The sequence below is a fragment of the Oncorhynchus keta genome, chromosome 16 (assembly GCF_023373465.1).
Source record: "Oncorhynchus keta strain PuntledgeMale-10-30-2019 chromosome 16, Oket_V2, whole genome shotgun sequence".
Classification (NCBI taxonomy): Eukaryota; Metazoa; Chordata; class Actinopteri; order Salmoniformes; family Salmonidae; genus Oncorhynchus; species Oncorhynchus keta.
The window spans coordinates 21044883-21059064 of NC_068436.1; the positions used below are offsets into that span (position 1 = coordinate 21044883).

The following is a 14182-nucleotide window of genomic DNA, read 5'->3' on the forward strand; positions in this document are numbered from 1 at the left end:
TGTCCCTCGCTCTCTCTCTCTCCTCTGTGTCCCTCGCTCTCTCTCTCCTCTGTGTCCCTCGCTCTCTCTCTCCTCTGTGTCCCTCGCTCTCTCTCTCCTCTGTGTCCCTCGCTCTCTCTCTCCTCTGTGTCCCTCGCTCTCTCTCTCTCTCCTCTGTGTCCTCGCTCTCTCTCTCTCCTCTGTGTCCCTCGCTCTCTCTCTCCTCTGTGTCCCTCGCTCTCTCTCTCTCTGTGTCCCTCTCTCTCTCCTCTGTGTCCCTCGCTCTCTCTCTCTCTCCTCTGTGTCCTCGCTCTCTCTCTCTCTCCTCTGTGTCCCTCGCTCTCTCTCTCTCTCCTCTGTGTCCCTCGCTCTCTCTCTCTCTCCTCTGTGTCCCTCGTGTCTCTCTCTCTCTCCTCTGTGTCCTCGCTCTCTCTCTCCTCTGTGTCCCTCGCTCTCTCTCTCTCCTCTGTGTCCTCGCTCTCTCTCCTCTGTGTCCCTCGCTCTCTCTCTCTCTCCTCTGTGTCCCTCGCTCTCTCTCTCCTCTGTGTCCCTCGCTCTCTCTCTCTCCTCTGTGTCCCTCGCTCTCTCTCTCCTCTGTGTCCCTCGCTCTCTCTCTCTCCTCTGTGTCCCTCGCTCTCTCTCTCTCCTCTGTGTCCCTCGCTCTCTCTCTCTCCTCTGTGTCCCTCGCTCTCTCTCTCTCTCCTCTCTCTGTCCCTCTGTCCCTCTCTCTCTCTCCTCTGTGTCCTCGTCTCTCTCTCTCTCCTCTGTGTCCCTCGCTCTCTCTCTCTCTCCTCTGTGTCCCTCGCTCTCTCTCTCTCTCTCTGTGTCCCTCGCTCTCTCTCTCTCTCCTCTGTGTCCCTCGCTCTCTCTCTCTCCTCTGTGTCCTCGCTCTCTCTCTCCTCTGTGTCCTCGCTCTCTCTCTCCTCTGTGTCCTCGCTCTCTCTCTCCTCTCTGTCCCTCGCTCTCTCTCTCCTCTGTGTCCCTCGCTCTCTCTCTCTCCTCTGTGTCCTCGCTCTCTCTCTCCTCTGTGTCCCTCGCTCTCTCTCTCCTCTGTGTCCCTCGCTCTCTCTCTCTCCTCTGTGTCCTCGCTCTCTCTCTCCTCTGTGTCCCTCGCTCTCTCTCCTCTGTGTCCCTCGCTCTCTCTCTCCTCTGTGTCCTCGTCTCTCTCTCTGTCTCTCCTCTGTGTCCCTCGCTCTCTCTCTCCTCTGTGTCCCTCACTCTCTCCTCATCTTCTCCTCTGTGTCCCTCGCTGTGTCTCTCTCTCCTCTGTGTCCTCGCTCTCTCTCTCTCCTCTGTGTCCCTCGCTCTCTCTCTCTCCTCTGTGTCCCTCGCTCTCTCTCTCTCCTCTGTGTCCCTCGCTCTCTCTCTCTCCTCTGTCCCTCGCTCTCTCTCTCTCTCCTGTGTCCTCGCTCTCTCTCTCCTCTGTGTCCTCGCTCTCTCTCTCCTCTGTGTCCCTCGCTCTCTCTCTCTCCTCTGTGTCCTCGCTCTCTCTCTCCTCTGTGTCCTCGCTCTCTCTCTCTCCTCTGTGTCCTCGCTCTCTCTCTCCTGTGTCCTCGCTCTCTCTCTCCTCTCTGTCCTCGCTCTCTCTCTCCTCTGTCCTCGCTCTCTCCTGTGTGTGTCCTCGCTCTCTCTCTCCTCTGTGTCCCTCGCTCTCTCTCCTCTGTCCTCTGTGTCCCTGTGTCCTCGCTCTCTCTCTCCTCTGTGTCTCGTCTCTCTCCTCTGTGTCCCTCGCTCTCTCTCCTCTGTGTCCTCTCTCTCCTCTGTGTCCCTCGCTCTCTCTCTCCTCTGTGTCCCTCGCTCTCTCTCTCTCCTCTGTGTCCTCTCTCTCTCTCTCTCCTCTGTGTCCTCGCTCTCTCTCTCTCTCCTCTGTGTCCCTCGTCTCTCTCTCTCTCCTCTGTGTCCCTCGCTCTCTCTCTCTCCTCTGTGTCCTCTCTTCTCTCTCTCTCCTCTGTGTCCTCGCTCTCTCTCTCTCTCCTCTGTGTCCTCGCTCTCTCTCTCCTCTGTGTCCTCTCCTGTGTGTCCTCTCTCCTTCTCTGTGTCCCTCGCTCTCTCTCTCCTCTGTGTCCTCGCTCTCTCTCTCCTCTGTGTCCTCGCTGCTCTCTCTCTCCTCTGTGTCCCTCGCTCTCTCTCTCCTCTGTGTCCCTCGCTCTCTCTCTCCTCTGTGTCCCTCGCTCTCTCTCCTCTGTGTCTCGCTCTCTCCCTCTGTGTCCCTCGCTGTCTCTCTCCTCTGTGTCCCGCTCTCTCTCTCTCCTCTGTGTCCTCGCTCTCTCTCTCTCCTCTGTGTCCCTCGCTCTCTCTCCTCTGTGTCCCTCGCTCTCTCTCTCCTCTGTGTCCCTCGCTCTCTCTCTCTCCTCTGTGTCCCTCGCTCTCTCTCTCTCTCTGTGTCCCTCGCTGTGTCTCTCTCTCCTCTGTGTCCCTCGCCTCTCTCTCTCCTCTGTGTCCTCGCTCTCTCTCTCTCCTCTGTGTCCCCTCTCTCTCTCTCTCCTCTGTGTCCCTCGCTCTCTCTCTCTCCTCTGTGTCCTCGCTCTCTCTCTCCTCTGTGCTGTGTCTCTCTCCTCTGTGTCCCTCGTGTCTCTCTCTCCTCTGTGTCCTGTGTCCTCTTCCTCTGTGTCCTCGCTTCTCTCTCCTCTGTGTCCCTCGCTCTCTCTCTCTCCTCTGTCCTCGCTCTCTCTCTCTCCTCTGTGTCCTCGCTCTCTCTCTCTCCTCTGTGTCTCTCTCTCTCTGTGTCCCTCGTGTCTCTCTCTCTCCTCTGTGTCCCTCGCTCTCTCTCTCCTCTGTGTCCCCCTCTCTCTCTCTCTCCTCTGTGTCCTCGCTCTCTCTCTCCTCTGTGTCCCTCGCTCTCTCTCTCCTCTGTGTCCTCTCTCTCTCTCCTGTGTGTCTCTCTCTCTCCTCTGTGTCCTCGCTGTCTCTCTCCTCTGTGTCCTCGCTCTCTCTCTCCTCTGTGTCCTCGCTCTCTCTCTCCTCTGTGTCCTCGCTCTCTCTCTCTCCTCTGTGTCCCTCGCTCTCTCTCTCCTCTGTGTCCCTCGTCTCTCTCTCCCTCTGTGTCCCTCTCTCTCTCTCTCCTCTGTGTCCCTCGCTCTCTCTCTCCTCTGTGTCCTCGCTCTCTCTCTCCTCTGTGTCCCTCGCTCTCTCTCTCCTCTGTGTCCCTCGCTCTCTCTCCTCTGTGTCCCTCGCTCTCTCTCTCCTCTGTGTCCCTCGCTCTCTCTCTCCTCTGTGTCCTCGCTCTCTCTCTCCTCTGTGTCCCTCGCTCTCTGTCTCCTCTGTGTCCCTCGCTCTCTCTCTCTCCTCTGTGTCCCTCGCTCTCTCTCTCTCCTCTGTGTCCTCGCTCTCTCTCTCTCCTCTGTGTCCCTCGCTCTCTCTCTCTCCTCTGTGTCCCTCGCTCTCTCTCTCTCCTCTGTGTCCCTCGCTCTCTCTCTCCTCTGTGTCCCTCGCTCTCTCTCTCCTCTGTGTCCTCGCTCTCTGTCTCCTCTGTGTCCTCGCTCTTTGTCTCCTCTGTGTCCCTCGCTCTCTCTCTCTCCTCTGTGTCCCTCGCTCTCTCTCTCCTCTGTGTCCCTCGCTCTCTCTCTCCTCTGTGTCCTCGCTCTCTCTCTCCTCTGTGTCCCTCGCTCTCTCTCTCCTCTGTGTCCCTCGCTCTCTCTCTCCTCTGTGTCCCTCGCTGTCTCTCTCTCTCCTCTGTGTCCCTCGTCTCTCTCTCTCTCCTCTGTGTCCCTCGCTCTCTCTCTCCTCTGTGTCCCTCGCTCTCTCTCTCCTCTGTGTCCCTCGCTCTCTCTCTCTCCTCTGTGTCCCTCGCTCTCTCTCTCTCCCCTGTGTCCTCCATCTGTCTCTCCCCCATAGCCCACCATGTTGAAGAAGACTCTCCAGTGTCTAGAAGGGATCCACCTGTCCCAGTCTGGTTCTCTGTTGATGCTCTCTCTCTCCCCCATAGCCCACCATGTTGAAGAAGACTCTCCAGTGTCTAGAAGGGATCCACCTGTCCCAGTCTGGTTCTCTGTTGATGCTCTACGTGGACAAACTGCTGAACACTCCTTTCAGAGTCCTGGCTCGTATGGTTGATACTCTGGCCTGCAGGAGGGTGGAAATGCTGCTGGCTGAGACACTACAGGTAGATATGGATATGGAACCAGCTGAACATGTTCTCTGTGCCTCTATAGAACAGTTTAGTCCAGCTGAACATGTTCTCTATGTTAATATAATATAATATATGCCATTTAGCTGAACTTTTATCCAAAGCTTGTTACATATCATGTCTGCATAATATATGCCTTATAGCCACAGTTTAGTCCAGCTGAAGTCATGTTCTCATACATTCTACGTATGGGTGGTCCCGGGGAATAGAACAGTTTAGTCCAGCTGAAGCGCCATGTTCTACCAACTGAGCCACCTCTATAGAACAGTTTAGTCCAGCTGAACATGTTCTCTCTGTTCCTCTGTAGAACAGTTTAGTCCAGCTGAACATGTTCTCTCTGTTCCTCTGTAGAACAGTTTAGTCCAGCTGAACATGTTTCTCTCTCTGTTCCTCTATAGAACAGTTTAGTCCAGCTGAACATGTTCTCTCTGTTCCTCTATAGAACAGTTTAGTCCAGCTGAACATGTTCTCTCTGTTCCTCTATAGAACAGTTTAGTCCAGCTGAACATGTTCTCTCTCTGTTCCTCTATAGAACAGTTTAGTCCAGCTGAACATGTCTCTCTCTGTTCCTCTATAGAACAGTTCTCTCTCTGTTTTAGTCCAGCTGAACATGTTCTCTCTCTGTTCCTCTATAGAACAGTTTAGTCCAGCTGAACATGTTCTCTCTCTCTGTTCCTCTATAAAGTTTGTTCTCTGTTCTATAGAACAGTTTAGTCCAGCTGAACATGTTCTCTCTATGTTCCTCTATAGAACAGTTTAGTCCAGCTGAACATGTTCTCTCTCTGTTCCTCTATAGAACAGTTTAGTCCAGCTGAACATGTTCTCTCTCTGTTCCTCTATAGAACAGTTTAGTCCAGCTGAACATGTTCTCTCTCTGTTCCTCTATAGAACAGTTTAGTCCAGCTGAACATGTCTCTCTCTGTTCCTCTATAGAACAGTTTAGTCCAGCTGAACATGTCTCTCTGTTCCTCTATAGAACAGTTTAGTCCAGCTGAACATGTTCTCTCTCTGTTCCTCTATAGAACAGTTTAGTCCAGCTGAACATGTTCTCTCTCTGTTCCTCTATAGAACAGTTTAGTCCAGCTGAACATGTTCTCTCTCTGTAGAACAGTTTCCTCTATATGTTCTCTGATAGAACAGTTTAGTCCAGCTGAACATGTCTCTCTCTGTTCCTCTATAGAACAGTTTAGTCCAGCTGAACATGTCCTCTGTTCCTCTATAGAACAGTTTAGTCCAGCTGAACATGTTCTCTCTGTTCCTCTATAGAACAGTTTAGTCCAGCTGAACATGTTCTCTCTCTGTTCCTCTATAGAACAGTTTAGTCCAGCTGAACATGTTCTCTCTCTGTTCCTCTATAGAACAGTTTAGTCCAGCTGAACATGTGGAGGAACTGTTCCTCAGAACAGGAATACCTTCAGATCAGTGGACTTGCTCTGTTCAATCTCCTAGAACAGTTTAGTCTCTTCTTCTCTCTGTTCTCTCCTCCAGCTCTGTCTCTGTTCCTATAGAACAGTTTAGTCCAGCTGAACATGTTCTCTCTCTGTTCCTCTGTAGAACAGTCCAGCTTCTTCCAGTCCTGTTCCTCTGTAGAACAGAGGAACTCTCTTCTGTTCCTCTATAGAACAGTTTAGTCCAGCTGAACATGTTCTCTGTTCCTCTATAGAACAGTTTAGTCCAGCTGAACATGTCTCTGTTAGGAACTCCTCCTCAGGAATCCCTTAGAATCAGACTCTTTCTTCTCTGAACATCTTCTCCTCCTCTCCTCTCCTCCTTTCTCTTCTCCTCTCCCTATTCTCCTCTCCTCCTCTCCTCCTCTCCTCTCCTTCTTCTTCTCTCTCTTCTCTCTCCTCTATCTCATCTCCTCTTTTCTCCTCTCATCTCATCTCCTCTCATCTCATCTCATCTCCTCTCATCTCTCTCTCCTCTCATCTCTCCTCTCATCTCATCTTCTCTCTCTTCTCTTCTCTTCTCTTCTCCTCTCTTCTCCTTCTCTTCTCTTCTCCTCTTCTCTTCTCTTCTCTTCTCCTCTCCTCTCCTCTCCTCTCCTCTCCCTCCTCTCCTCTCCTCTCTCTCCTCTCCTCTCCTCTCCTCTCCTCTCCTCTCCTCTCTTCTCTTCTCTTCTCTTCTCCCCTCCTCTCAGGGTGTCCTGTATATATAGAGTATGAAGGGGTGTCCTCATTCTGCTGTATATATAGTGTATGAAGGGGTGTCCTCATTCTGTGTATATATAGTGTATGAAGGGGTGTCCTGTATATATAGAGTATGAAGGGGTGTCCTGCTATATATATAGAGTATGAAGGGGTGTCCTGTATATATAGAGTATGAAGGGGTGTCCTGTATATATAGAGTATGAAGGGGTGTCCTGTATATATAGTGTATGAAGGGGTGTCCTGTATATATAGTGTGTGAAGGGGTGTCCTGTATATATAGTGTATGAAGGGGTGTCCTGTATATATAGAGTATGAAGGGGTGTCCTGTATATATAGAGTATGAAGGGGTGTCCTGTATATATAGAGTATGAAGGGGTGTCCTGTATATATAGAGTATGAAGGGGTGTCCTGTATATATAGAGTATGAAGGGGTGTCCTGTATATATAGAGTATGAAGGGGTGTCCTGTATATATATAGAGTATGAAGGGGTGTCCTGTATATATAGAGTATGAAGGGGTGTCCTGTATATATAGAGTATGAAGGGGTGTCCTGTATATATAGAGTATGAAGGGGTGTCCTGTATATATAGTGTATGAAGGGGTGTCCTGTATATATAGAGTATGAAGGGGTGTCCTGTATATATAGAGTATGAAGGGGTGTCCTGTATATATAGAGTATGAAGGGGTGTCCTGTATATATATAGAGTATGAAGGGGTGTCCTGTATATATATAGTGTATGAAGGGGTGTCCTGTATATATAGAGTATGAAGGGGTGTCCTGTATATATATAGTGTATGAAGGGGTGTCCTGTATATATAGAGTATGAAGGGGTGTCCTGTATATATAGAGTATGAAGGGGTGTCCTGTATATATAGAGTATGAAGGGGTGTCCTGTATATATAGAGTATGAAGGGGTGTCCTGTATATATAGAGTATGAAGGGGTGTCCTGTATATATAGAGTATGAAGGGGTGTCCTGTATATATAGAGTATGAAGGGGTGTCCTGTATATATATAGAGTATGAAGGGGTGTCCTGTATATATATAGTGTATGAAGGGGTGTCCTGTATATATATAGTGTATGAAGGGGTGTCCTGTATATATAGAGTATGAAGGGGTGTCCTGTATATATATAGTGTATGAAGGGGTGTCCTGTATATATAGAGTATGAAGGGGTGTCCTGTATATATAGAGTATGAAGGGGTGTCCTGTATATATAGAGTATGAAGGGGTGTCCTGTATATATAGAGTATGAAGGGGTGTCCTGTATATATAGAGTATGAAGGGGTGTCCTGTATATATATAGAGTATGAAGGGGTGTCCTGTATATATATATAGTGTATGAAGGGGTGTCCTGTATATATAGAGTATGAAGGGGTGTCCTGTATATATATAGTGTATGAAGGGGTGTCCTGTATATATAGAGTATGAAGGGATGTCCTGTATATATATAGAGTATGAAGGGATGTCCTGTATATATAGAGTATGAAGGGGTGTCCTGTATATATATAGTGTATGAAGGGGTGTCCTGTATATATATAGAGTATGAAGGGGTGTCCTGTATATATAGAGTATGAAGGGGTGTCCTGTATATATAGAGTATGAAGGGGTGTCCTGTATATATAGAGTATGAAGGGATGTCCTGTATATATATAGTGTATGAAGGGGTGTCCTGTATATATATAGAGTATGAAGGGGTGTCCTGTATATATAGAGTATGAAGGGATGTCCTGTATATATAGAGTATGAAGGGGTGTCCTGTATATATAGAGTATGAAGGGGTGTCCTGTATATATAGAGTATGAAGGGGTGTCCTGTATATATAGAGTATGAAGGGGTGTCCTGTATATATAGAGTATGAAGGGGTGTCCTGTATATATAGTGTATGAAGGGGTGTCATTCGGCTGTGTTCATCGGTCATTATATCCTTTTCACAAGCTACTTTCCTAACGAGATTTATACCACAACAAGCTGGTGATGTTGTGTGATGTCATTTCCTGCCTCTTGTTGCTAGGCACCAGAGGTTCTACTCCCTGCTGGACAGGTTCCGAGCCACCGTTGCCGAGGACACCAACAGCCCCTCCCCTCCTGTGACATCACACCCCCTGGATGGGGAACCGCCACCTGCCCCTGAACTAGTCAAGGCTGACAAGGTGTGTGTGTTTTATAAAACGTGTGTTTCATATTCAACGTGTGTGTGTGTCTTGTACTAACTGTGTGTGTGTGTGTGTGTCTTGTACTAACTGTGTGTGTTTGTCTTTTTCCAGGAGTGGTATGTTGCCTTGGTGATGTCCCAGTGCTGTCTCCGTGGTGACGGGTCGTTCCTGGAGACAACGGAACTCCTGACCAAACTACCTCCTGACGACCTCTCTACCATCATGACCTGCAAGGTAACACACGCGCGCACACACACGCTCACACACACACACATGCTCACACACACACACACTGACCTCTCTCTCTCCACCAGGACTTCAACCTGTCTCTCCTCTGTCCGTGTCTGAGTCTGGGGGTTCAGAGGTTAACCCGGGGTCAGGGTCGTTGCTATTGAGACGGCCCTGGCCGTGACCCTGGATCATCTGAGCGGGTCGCACAGCTACTTCCTGTTCCACACCATTCCTTCCTGCCGCCGGTCAAACCTGACCCTGCCGAGCCCTACTGGGACAAACTGGCTGTCGTCTATGGTAAGAGTAACTCGGAAGGTTGTTGGTTCAAATCCTGGGTGGATCTGGCAACTAAAAGCCTTTCTGTTCGTCAGATTGAGTCTTTTAGACCAGGCCAGATTGTCCCATTCTGCTACATTACACTGTGATGTTACCTGATTAAACTGAGGATGTGGAGCTGGCCAGATTGTCCCATTCTGCTACATTACACTGTGATGTTACCTGATTAAACTGAGGATGTGGAGCTGGCCAGATTGTCCCATTCTGCTACATTACACTGTGATGTTACCTGATTAAACTGAGGATGTGGAGCTGGCCAGATTGTCCCATTCTGCTACATTACACTGTGATGTTACCTGATTAAAGTGAGGATGTGGAGCTGGCCAGATTGTCCCATTCTGCTACATTACACTGTGATGTTACCTGATTAAAGTGAGGATGTGGAGCTGGCCAGATTGTCCCATTCTGCTACATTACACTGTGATGTTATCTGATTAAAGTGAGGATGTGGAGCTGGCCAGATTGTCCCATTCTGCTACATTACACTGTGATGTTACCTGATTAAACTGAGGATGTGGAGCTGGCCAGATTGTCCCATTCTGCTACATTACACTGTGATGTTACCTGATTAAACTGAGGATGTGGAGCTGGCCAGATTGTCCCATTCTGCTACATTACACTGTGATGTTACCTGATTAAACTGAGGATGTGGACCTGGCCAGATTGTCCCATTCTGCTACATTACACTGTGATGTTATCTGATTAAAGTGAGGATGTGGAGCTGGCCAGATTGTCCCATTCTGCTACATTACACTGTGATGTTATCTGATTAAAGTGAGGATGTGGAGCTGGCCAGATTGTCCCATTCTGCTACATTACACTGTGATGTTATCTGATTAAAGTGAGGATGTGGAGCTGGCCAGATTGTCCCATTCTGCTACATTACACTGTGATGTTACCTGATTAAACTGAGGATGTGGAGCTGGCCAGATTGTCCCATTCTGCTACATTACACTGTGATGTTACCTGATTAAAGTGAGGATGTGGAGCTGGCCAGATTGTCCCATTCTGCCATTTAGCTGGCGAGGCCACGCAGCCAACTACCAGCACAGGCAGTGTACCCCCTGTCAATTATTATGTTGTATCTCTATGTGGAGCAGGGCTCTACCCAATCTATGTAGAGCTGTCTCAGTAGCTGCTGTGTGTGTATTCTAGGTGGAGCAGGGCTCTACCCGCTCTATGTAGAGCTGTCTCAGTAGCTGCTGTGTGTGTATTCTAGGTGGAGCAGGGCTCTACCCGCTCTATGTAGAGCTGTCTCAGTATCTGCTGTGTGTGTATTCTAGGTGAGTCTGGACTCTACCCACGGGTGATGTCTCTGTGTAGAGCGCTGTCTCAGTATCTGCTGTGTGTGGGTCAGCTTCCTTCCCCTCTGCAAATCCCTGAAGACAAACAACATCTCATCACCACCTTCACCACCATGGCAACCGAGGTAAGAAGTTTATAATCCCTGACCTCTAACCTTTGACCCTATCCCTGGCCAATGAGGCCTGGCTCAGTCGGCTTTCCATGTATATTTTTAAAATTAATTTTAGGGAAAAGTTTGAATGTATAAACGTCTATAAGCAGATATAGAGTATGTAGAAGAGATAATGGACCAGATATAGAGTATGTAGAAGAGATAATGGACCAGATATATAGTATGTAGAAGAGATAATGGACCAGATATAGAGTATGTAGAAGAGATAATGGACCAGATATATAGTATGTAGAAGAGATAATGGACCAGATATAGAGTATGTAGAATAGATAATGGACCAGATATATAGTATGTAGAAGAGATAATGGACCAGATATAGAGTATGTAGAAGAGATAATGGACCAGATATATAGTATGTAGAAGAGATAATGGACCAGATATATAGTATGTAGAAGAGATAATGGACCAGATATATAGTATGTAGAAGAGATAATGGACCAGATATATAGTATGTAGAAGAGATAATGGACCAGATATAGAGTATGTAGAAGAGATAATGGACCAGATATAGAGTATGTAGAAGAGATAATGGACCAGATATATAGTATGTAGAAGAGATAATGGACCAGATATAGAGTATGTAGAAGAGATAATGGACCAGATATATCTCTCTCTCCAGTTGGTGGTCTGGCGTGTTCTCCAGGACAGTGTTCCTCTGAGTGTTTAAGCCCCGTTTTCATCCAGAATAAACCCTGCTTCATGGTCTCTCTCTCTCCAGTTGGTGGTCTGGCGTGTTCTCCAGGACAGTGTTCCTCGGAGTGTTGACCTGCAGGGGGCGCTGTCCTGTCTGTGTCTGGCCCTGCAACAGCCCTGTGTCTGGAACACACTGTCTACAGCCCCGTACAAAACACACACCTGCTCTGTCATACACTGTCTCCGACTACTCATCACTGCAGGTGTGTGAAGGAGAGAGGGAATGAACCTGGCCACAATTAGTGGTTTTGCATGTGGTGTGACCGTGACTAAACCTTAATTATAAACTGGGAGGTTTGAGCCCTGAATGCTGATTGGCTGACAGCCGTGGTATATAAGACCGTATACCACGGGTATGATAAAACATGTCTTTTTACTGCTCTAATTACGTTGGTAACCAGTTTATTATAGCAATAAGGCAACCTCAGGGAGTTTGTGGAATATTGCTAGTATACCACGGTTAAGGGCTGTATCCAGGCACTCGCGGTGCGTCGTGCTGGGGCGGCAGGGTAGCCTAGTGGTTAGTGTTGGACTAGTAACCGGAAGGTTCAAATCCCCGAGCTCACAAGGTACAAATCTGTCGTTCTGCCCCTGAACAGGCAGTTAACCCACTGTTCCTAGGCCGTCATTGAAAATAAGAATTTGTTCTTAACTGACTTGCCTGGTTAAATAAAGGTAAAAAAGAAGAGCCCTTAGCTGTGGTATATTGGCCATATACCCCACCCCCTCTGGCCATATACCCCACCCCCTGTGGCCTTATACCCCACCCCCTGTGGCCATATACCCCACCCCCTGTGGCCATATACCCCACCCCCTGTGGCCATATACCCCACCCCATCTGGCCATATACCCCACCCCCTCTGGCCATATACCCCACCCCCTCTGGCCATATACCCCACCCCCTCTGGCCTTATACCCCACCCTCTGGCCTTATACCCCACCCCCTCTGGCCTTATACCCCACCCTCTGGCCATATACCCCACCCCCTCTGGCCTTATACCCCCCCCTCTGGCCATATACCCCACCCCCCTCTGGCCATATACCACACCCCTCTGGCCATATACCACACCCTCTGGCCATATACCACACCCTCTGGCCATATACCCCACCCCCCTCTGGCCTTATACCCCACCCCCTCTGGCCTTATACCCCACCCCCTCTGGCCATATACCACACCCTCTGGCCATATACCACACCCCTCTGGCCTTACTGCCTAAATGACTTCTAAAAGAACAGCCCTTAGCCGTGGTAGACTTCTAGGTTTTTAATAAATAAATAAAGTATTAAACTCCTCTCTCTCTCCTCTCCTTTCCCTCCCTTTACCTCTCTCTCTCCTCTCCTTTTTCCTCCCTTTACCTCTCTCTCTCTCCTCTCCTTTCCCTCCCTTTACCTCTCTCTCTCCTTTCCCTCCCTTTACCTCTCTCTCTCTCCCTTTCCCTCCCTTTACCTCTCTCTCTCCTCTCCTTTCCCTCCCTTTACCTCTCTCTCCTCTCCTTTCCCTCCCTTTACCTCTCTCTCCTCTCCTTTCCCTCCCTTTACTCTCTCTCCTCTCCTTTCCCTCCCTTTACCTCTCTCTCTCTCTCTCCTTTTCCTCCCTTTACTCTCTCTCTCCTCTCCTTTCCCTCCCTTTACCTCTCTCTCTCCTCTCCTTTCCCTCCCTTTACCTCTCTCTCTCCCTCCTTTCCCTCCCTTTACCTCTCTCTCTCTCCTCTCCTTTCCTCCCTTTACCTCTCTCTCTCCTCTCCTTTCCCTCCCTTTACCTCTCTCTCCTCTCCTTTCCCTCCCTTTACCTCTCTCTCTCCTCTCCTTTCCCTCCCTTTCCCTCCTCTCTCCTCCCTCTCTCTCTCCTCTACCTCCCCCCTTACCTCTCTCTTCTACCTCTCCCTTCCTTTGCCTCTCTCTTCTCTCCCTCCCTTTGCCTCTCTCTTCTCTCCCTCCCTTTGCCTGTCTCTTCTCTCCCTCCCTTTGCCTCTCTCTTCACTCCCTCCCTTTGCCTCTCTCTCTCTCTCCTTTCCCTCTCTCTCTCCTTTCCCTCCCTCTCTCCCTCTCCTCCTCTCTCCTCTCCTCTCTCTCTCCCTCTCTCTCTCTCTCTCTCCTTTCCCTCCTTCTATCTCTCCCTCTCTCTCCCTCTCTCCTCTCCTCCTCTCCTCTCTCTCCTCTCCTCTCCTCTCCTCTCCTCTCCTCTCTCTCTCCTCTCTCTCCCCCTCTCTCCTCCTCTCTCCTCTCCAGTGGCAGTAGGTCCAGGTGACCATCTCTTACATCCAGGGAAGAAGAGAACCACCGGGTCAGACAGTGATTCAGACCAGGTCCACTCTCCAAACACTGACAGTAAGTAATATAGTTGTTGTTGTGTTTCCATTATCATTTTAGTCCGTCACTCTCAGTGAGTTAGATCATGAGTTAGATTCACTCTCCATCACTCTCAGTGAGTTAGATCATGAGTTAGATTCACTCTCCATCACTCTCAGTGAGTTAGATCATGAGTTAGATTCACTCTCCATCACTCTCAGTGAGTTAGATCATGAGTTAGATTCACTCTCCATCACTCTCAGTGAGTTAGATCATGAGTTAGATTCACTCTCCATCACTCTCAGTGAGTTAGATCATGAGTTGGATTCACTCTCCGTCACTCTCAGTGAGTTAGATCATGAGTTAGATTCACTCTCCATCACTCTCAGTGAGTTAGATCATGAGTTAGATTCACTCTCCATCACTCTCAGTGAGTTAGATCATGAGTTAGATCATGAGTTAGATTCACTCTCCGTCACTCTCAGTGAGTTAGATCATGAGTTAGATCATGAGTTAGATTCACTCTCCGTCACTCTCAGTGAGTTAGATCATGAGTTAGATTCACTCTCCATCACTCTCAGTGAGTTAGATCATGAGTTAGATCATGAGTTAGATTCACTCTCCGTCACTCTCAGTGAGTTAGATCATGAGTTAGATCATGAGTTAGATTCACTCTCCGTCACTCTCAGTGAGTTAGATCATGAGTTAGATTCACTCTCCATCACTCTCAGTGAGTTAGATCATG

At 48.9% G+C, this 14182-nt stretch overlaps 1 protein-coding gene across 1 annotated transcript in view; it reads left to right on the top strand.

Annotated features, from left to right (window-relative positions):
• The window catches only part of LOC127907901 (huntingtin-like), a 200570-nt gene that overhangs the window by 166364 nt on the left and 20024 nt on the right, over positions 1–14182 (top strand). The window contains 10 exon segments of the mRNA XM_052464365.1: positions 3905–4081; positions 5464–5558; positions 8270–8408; positions 8523–8645; positions 8726–8793; positions 8795–8844; positions 8847–8939; positions 10262–10407; positions 11174–11351; positions 13378–13476. Coding sequence (XP_052320325.1) covers positions 3905–4081; positions 5464–5558; positions 8270–8408; positions 8523–8645; positions 8726–8793; positions 8795–8844; positions 8847–8939; positions 10262–10407; positions 11174–11351; positions 13378–13476 — 1168 coding nt within the window.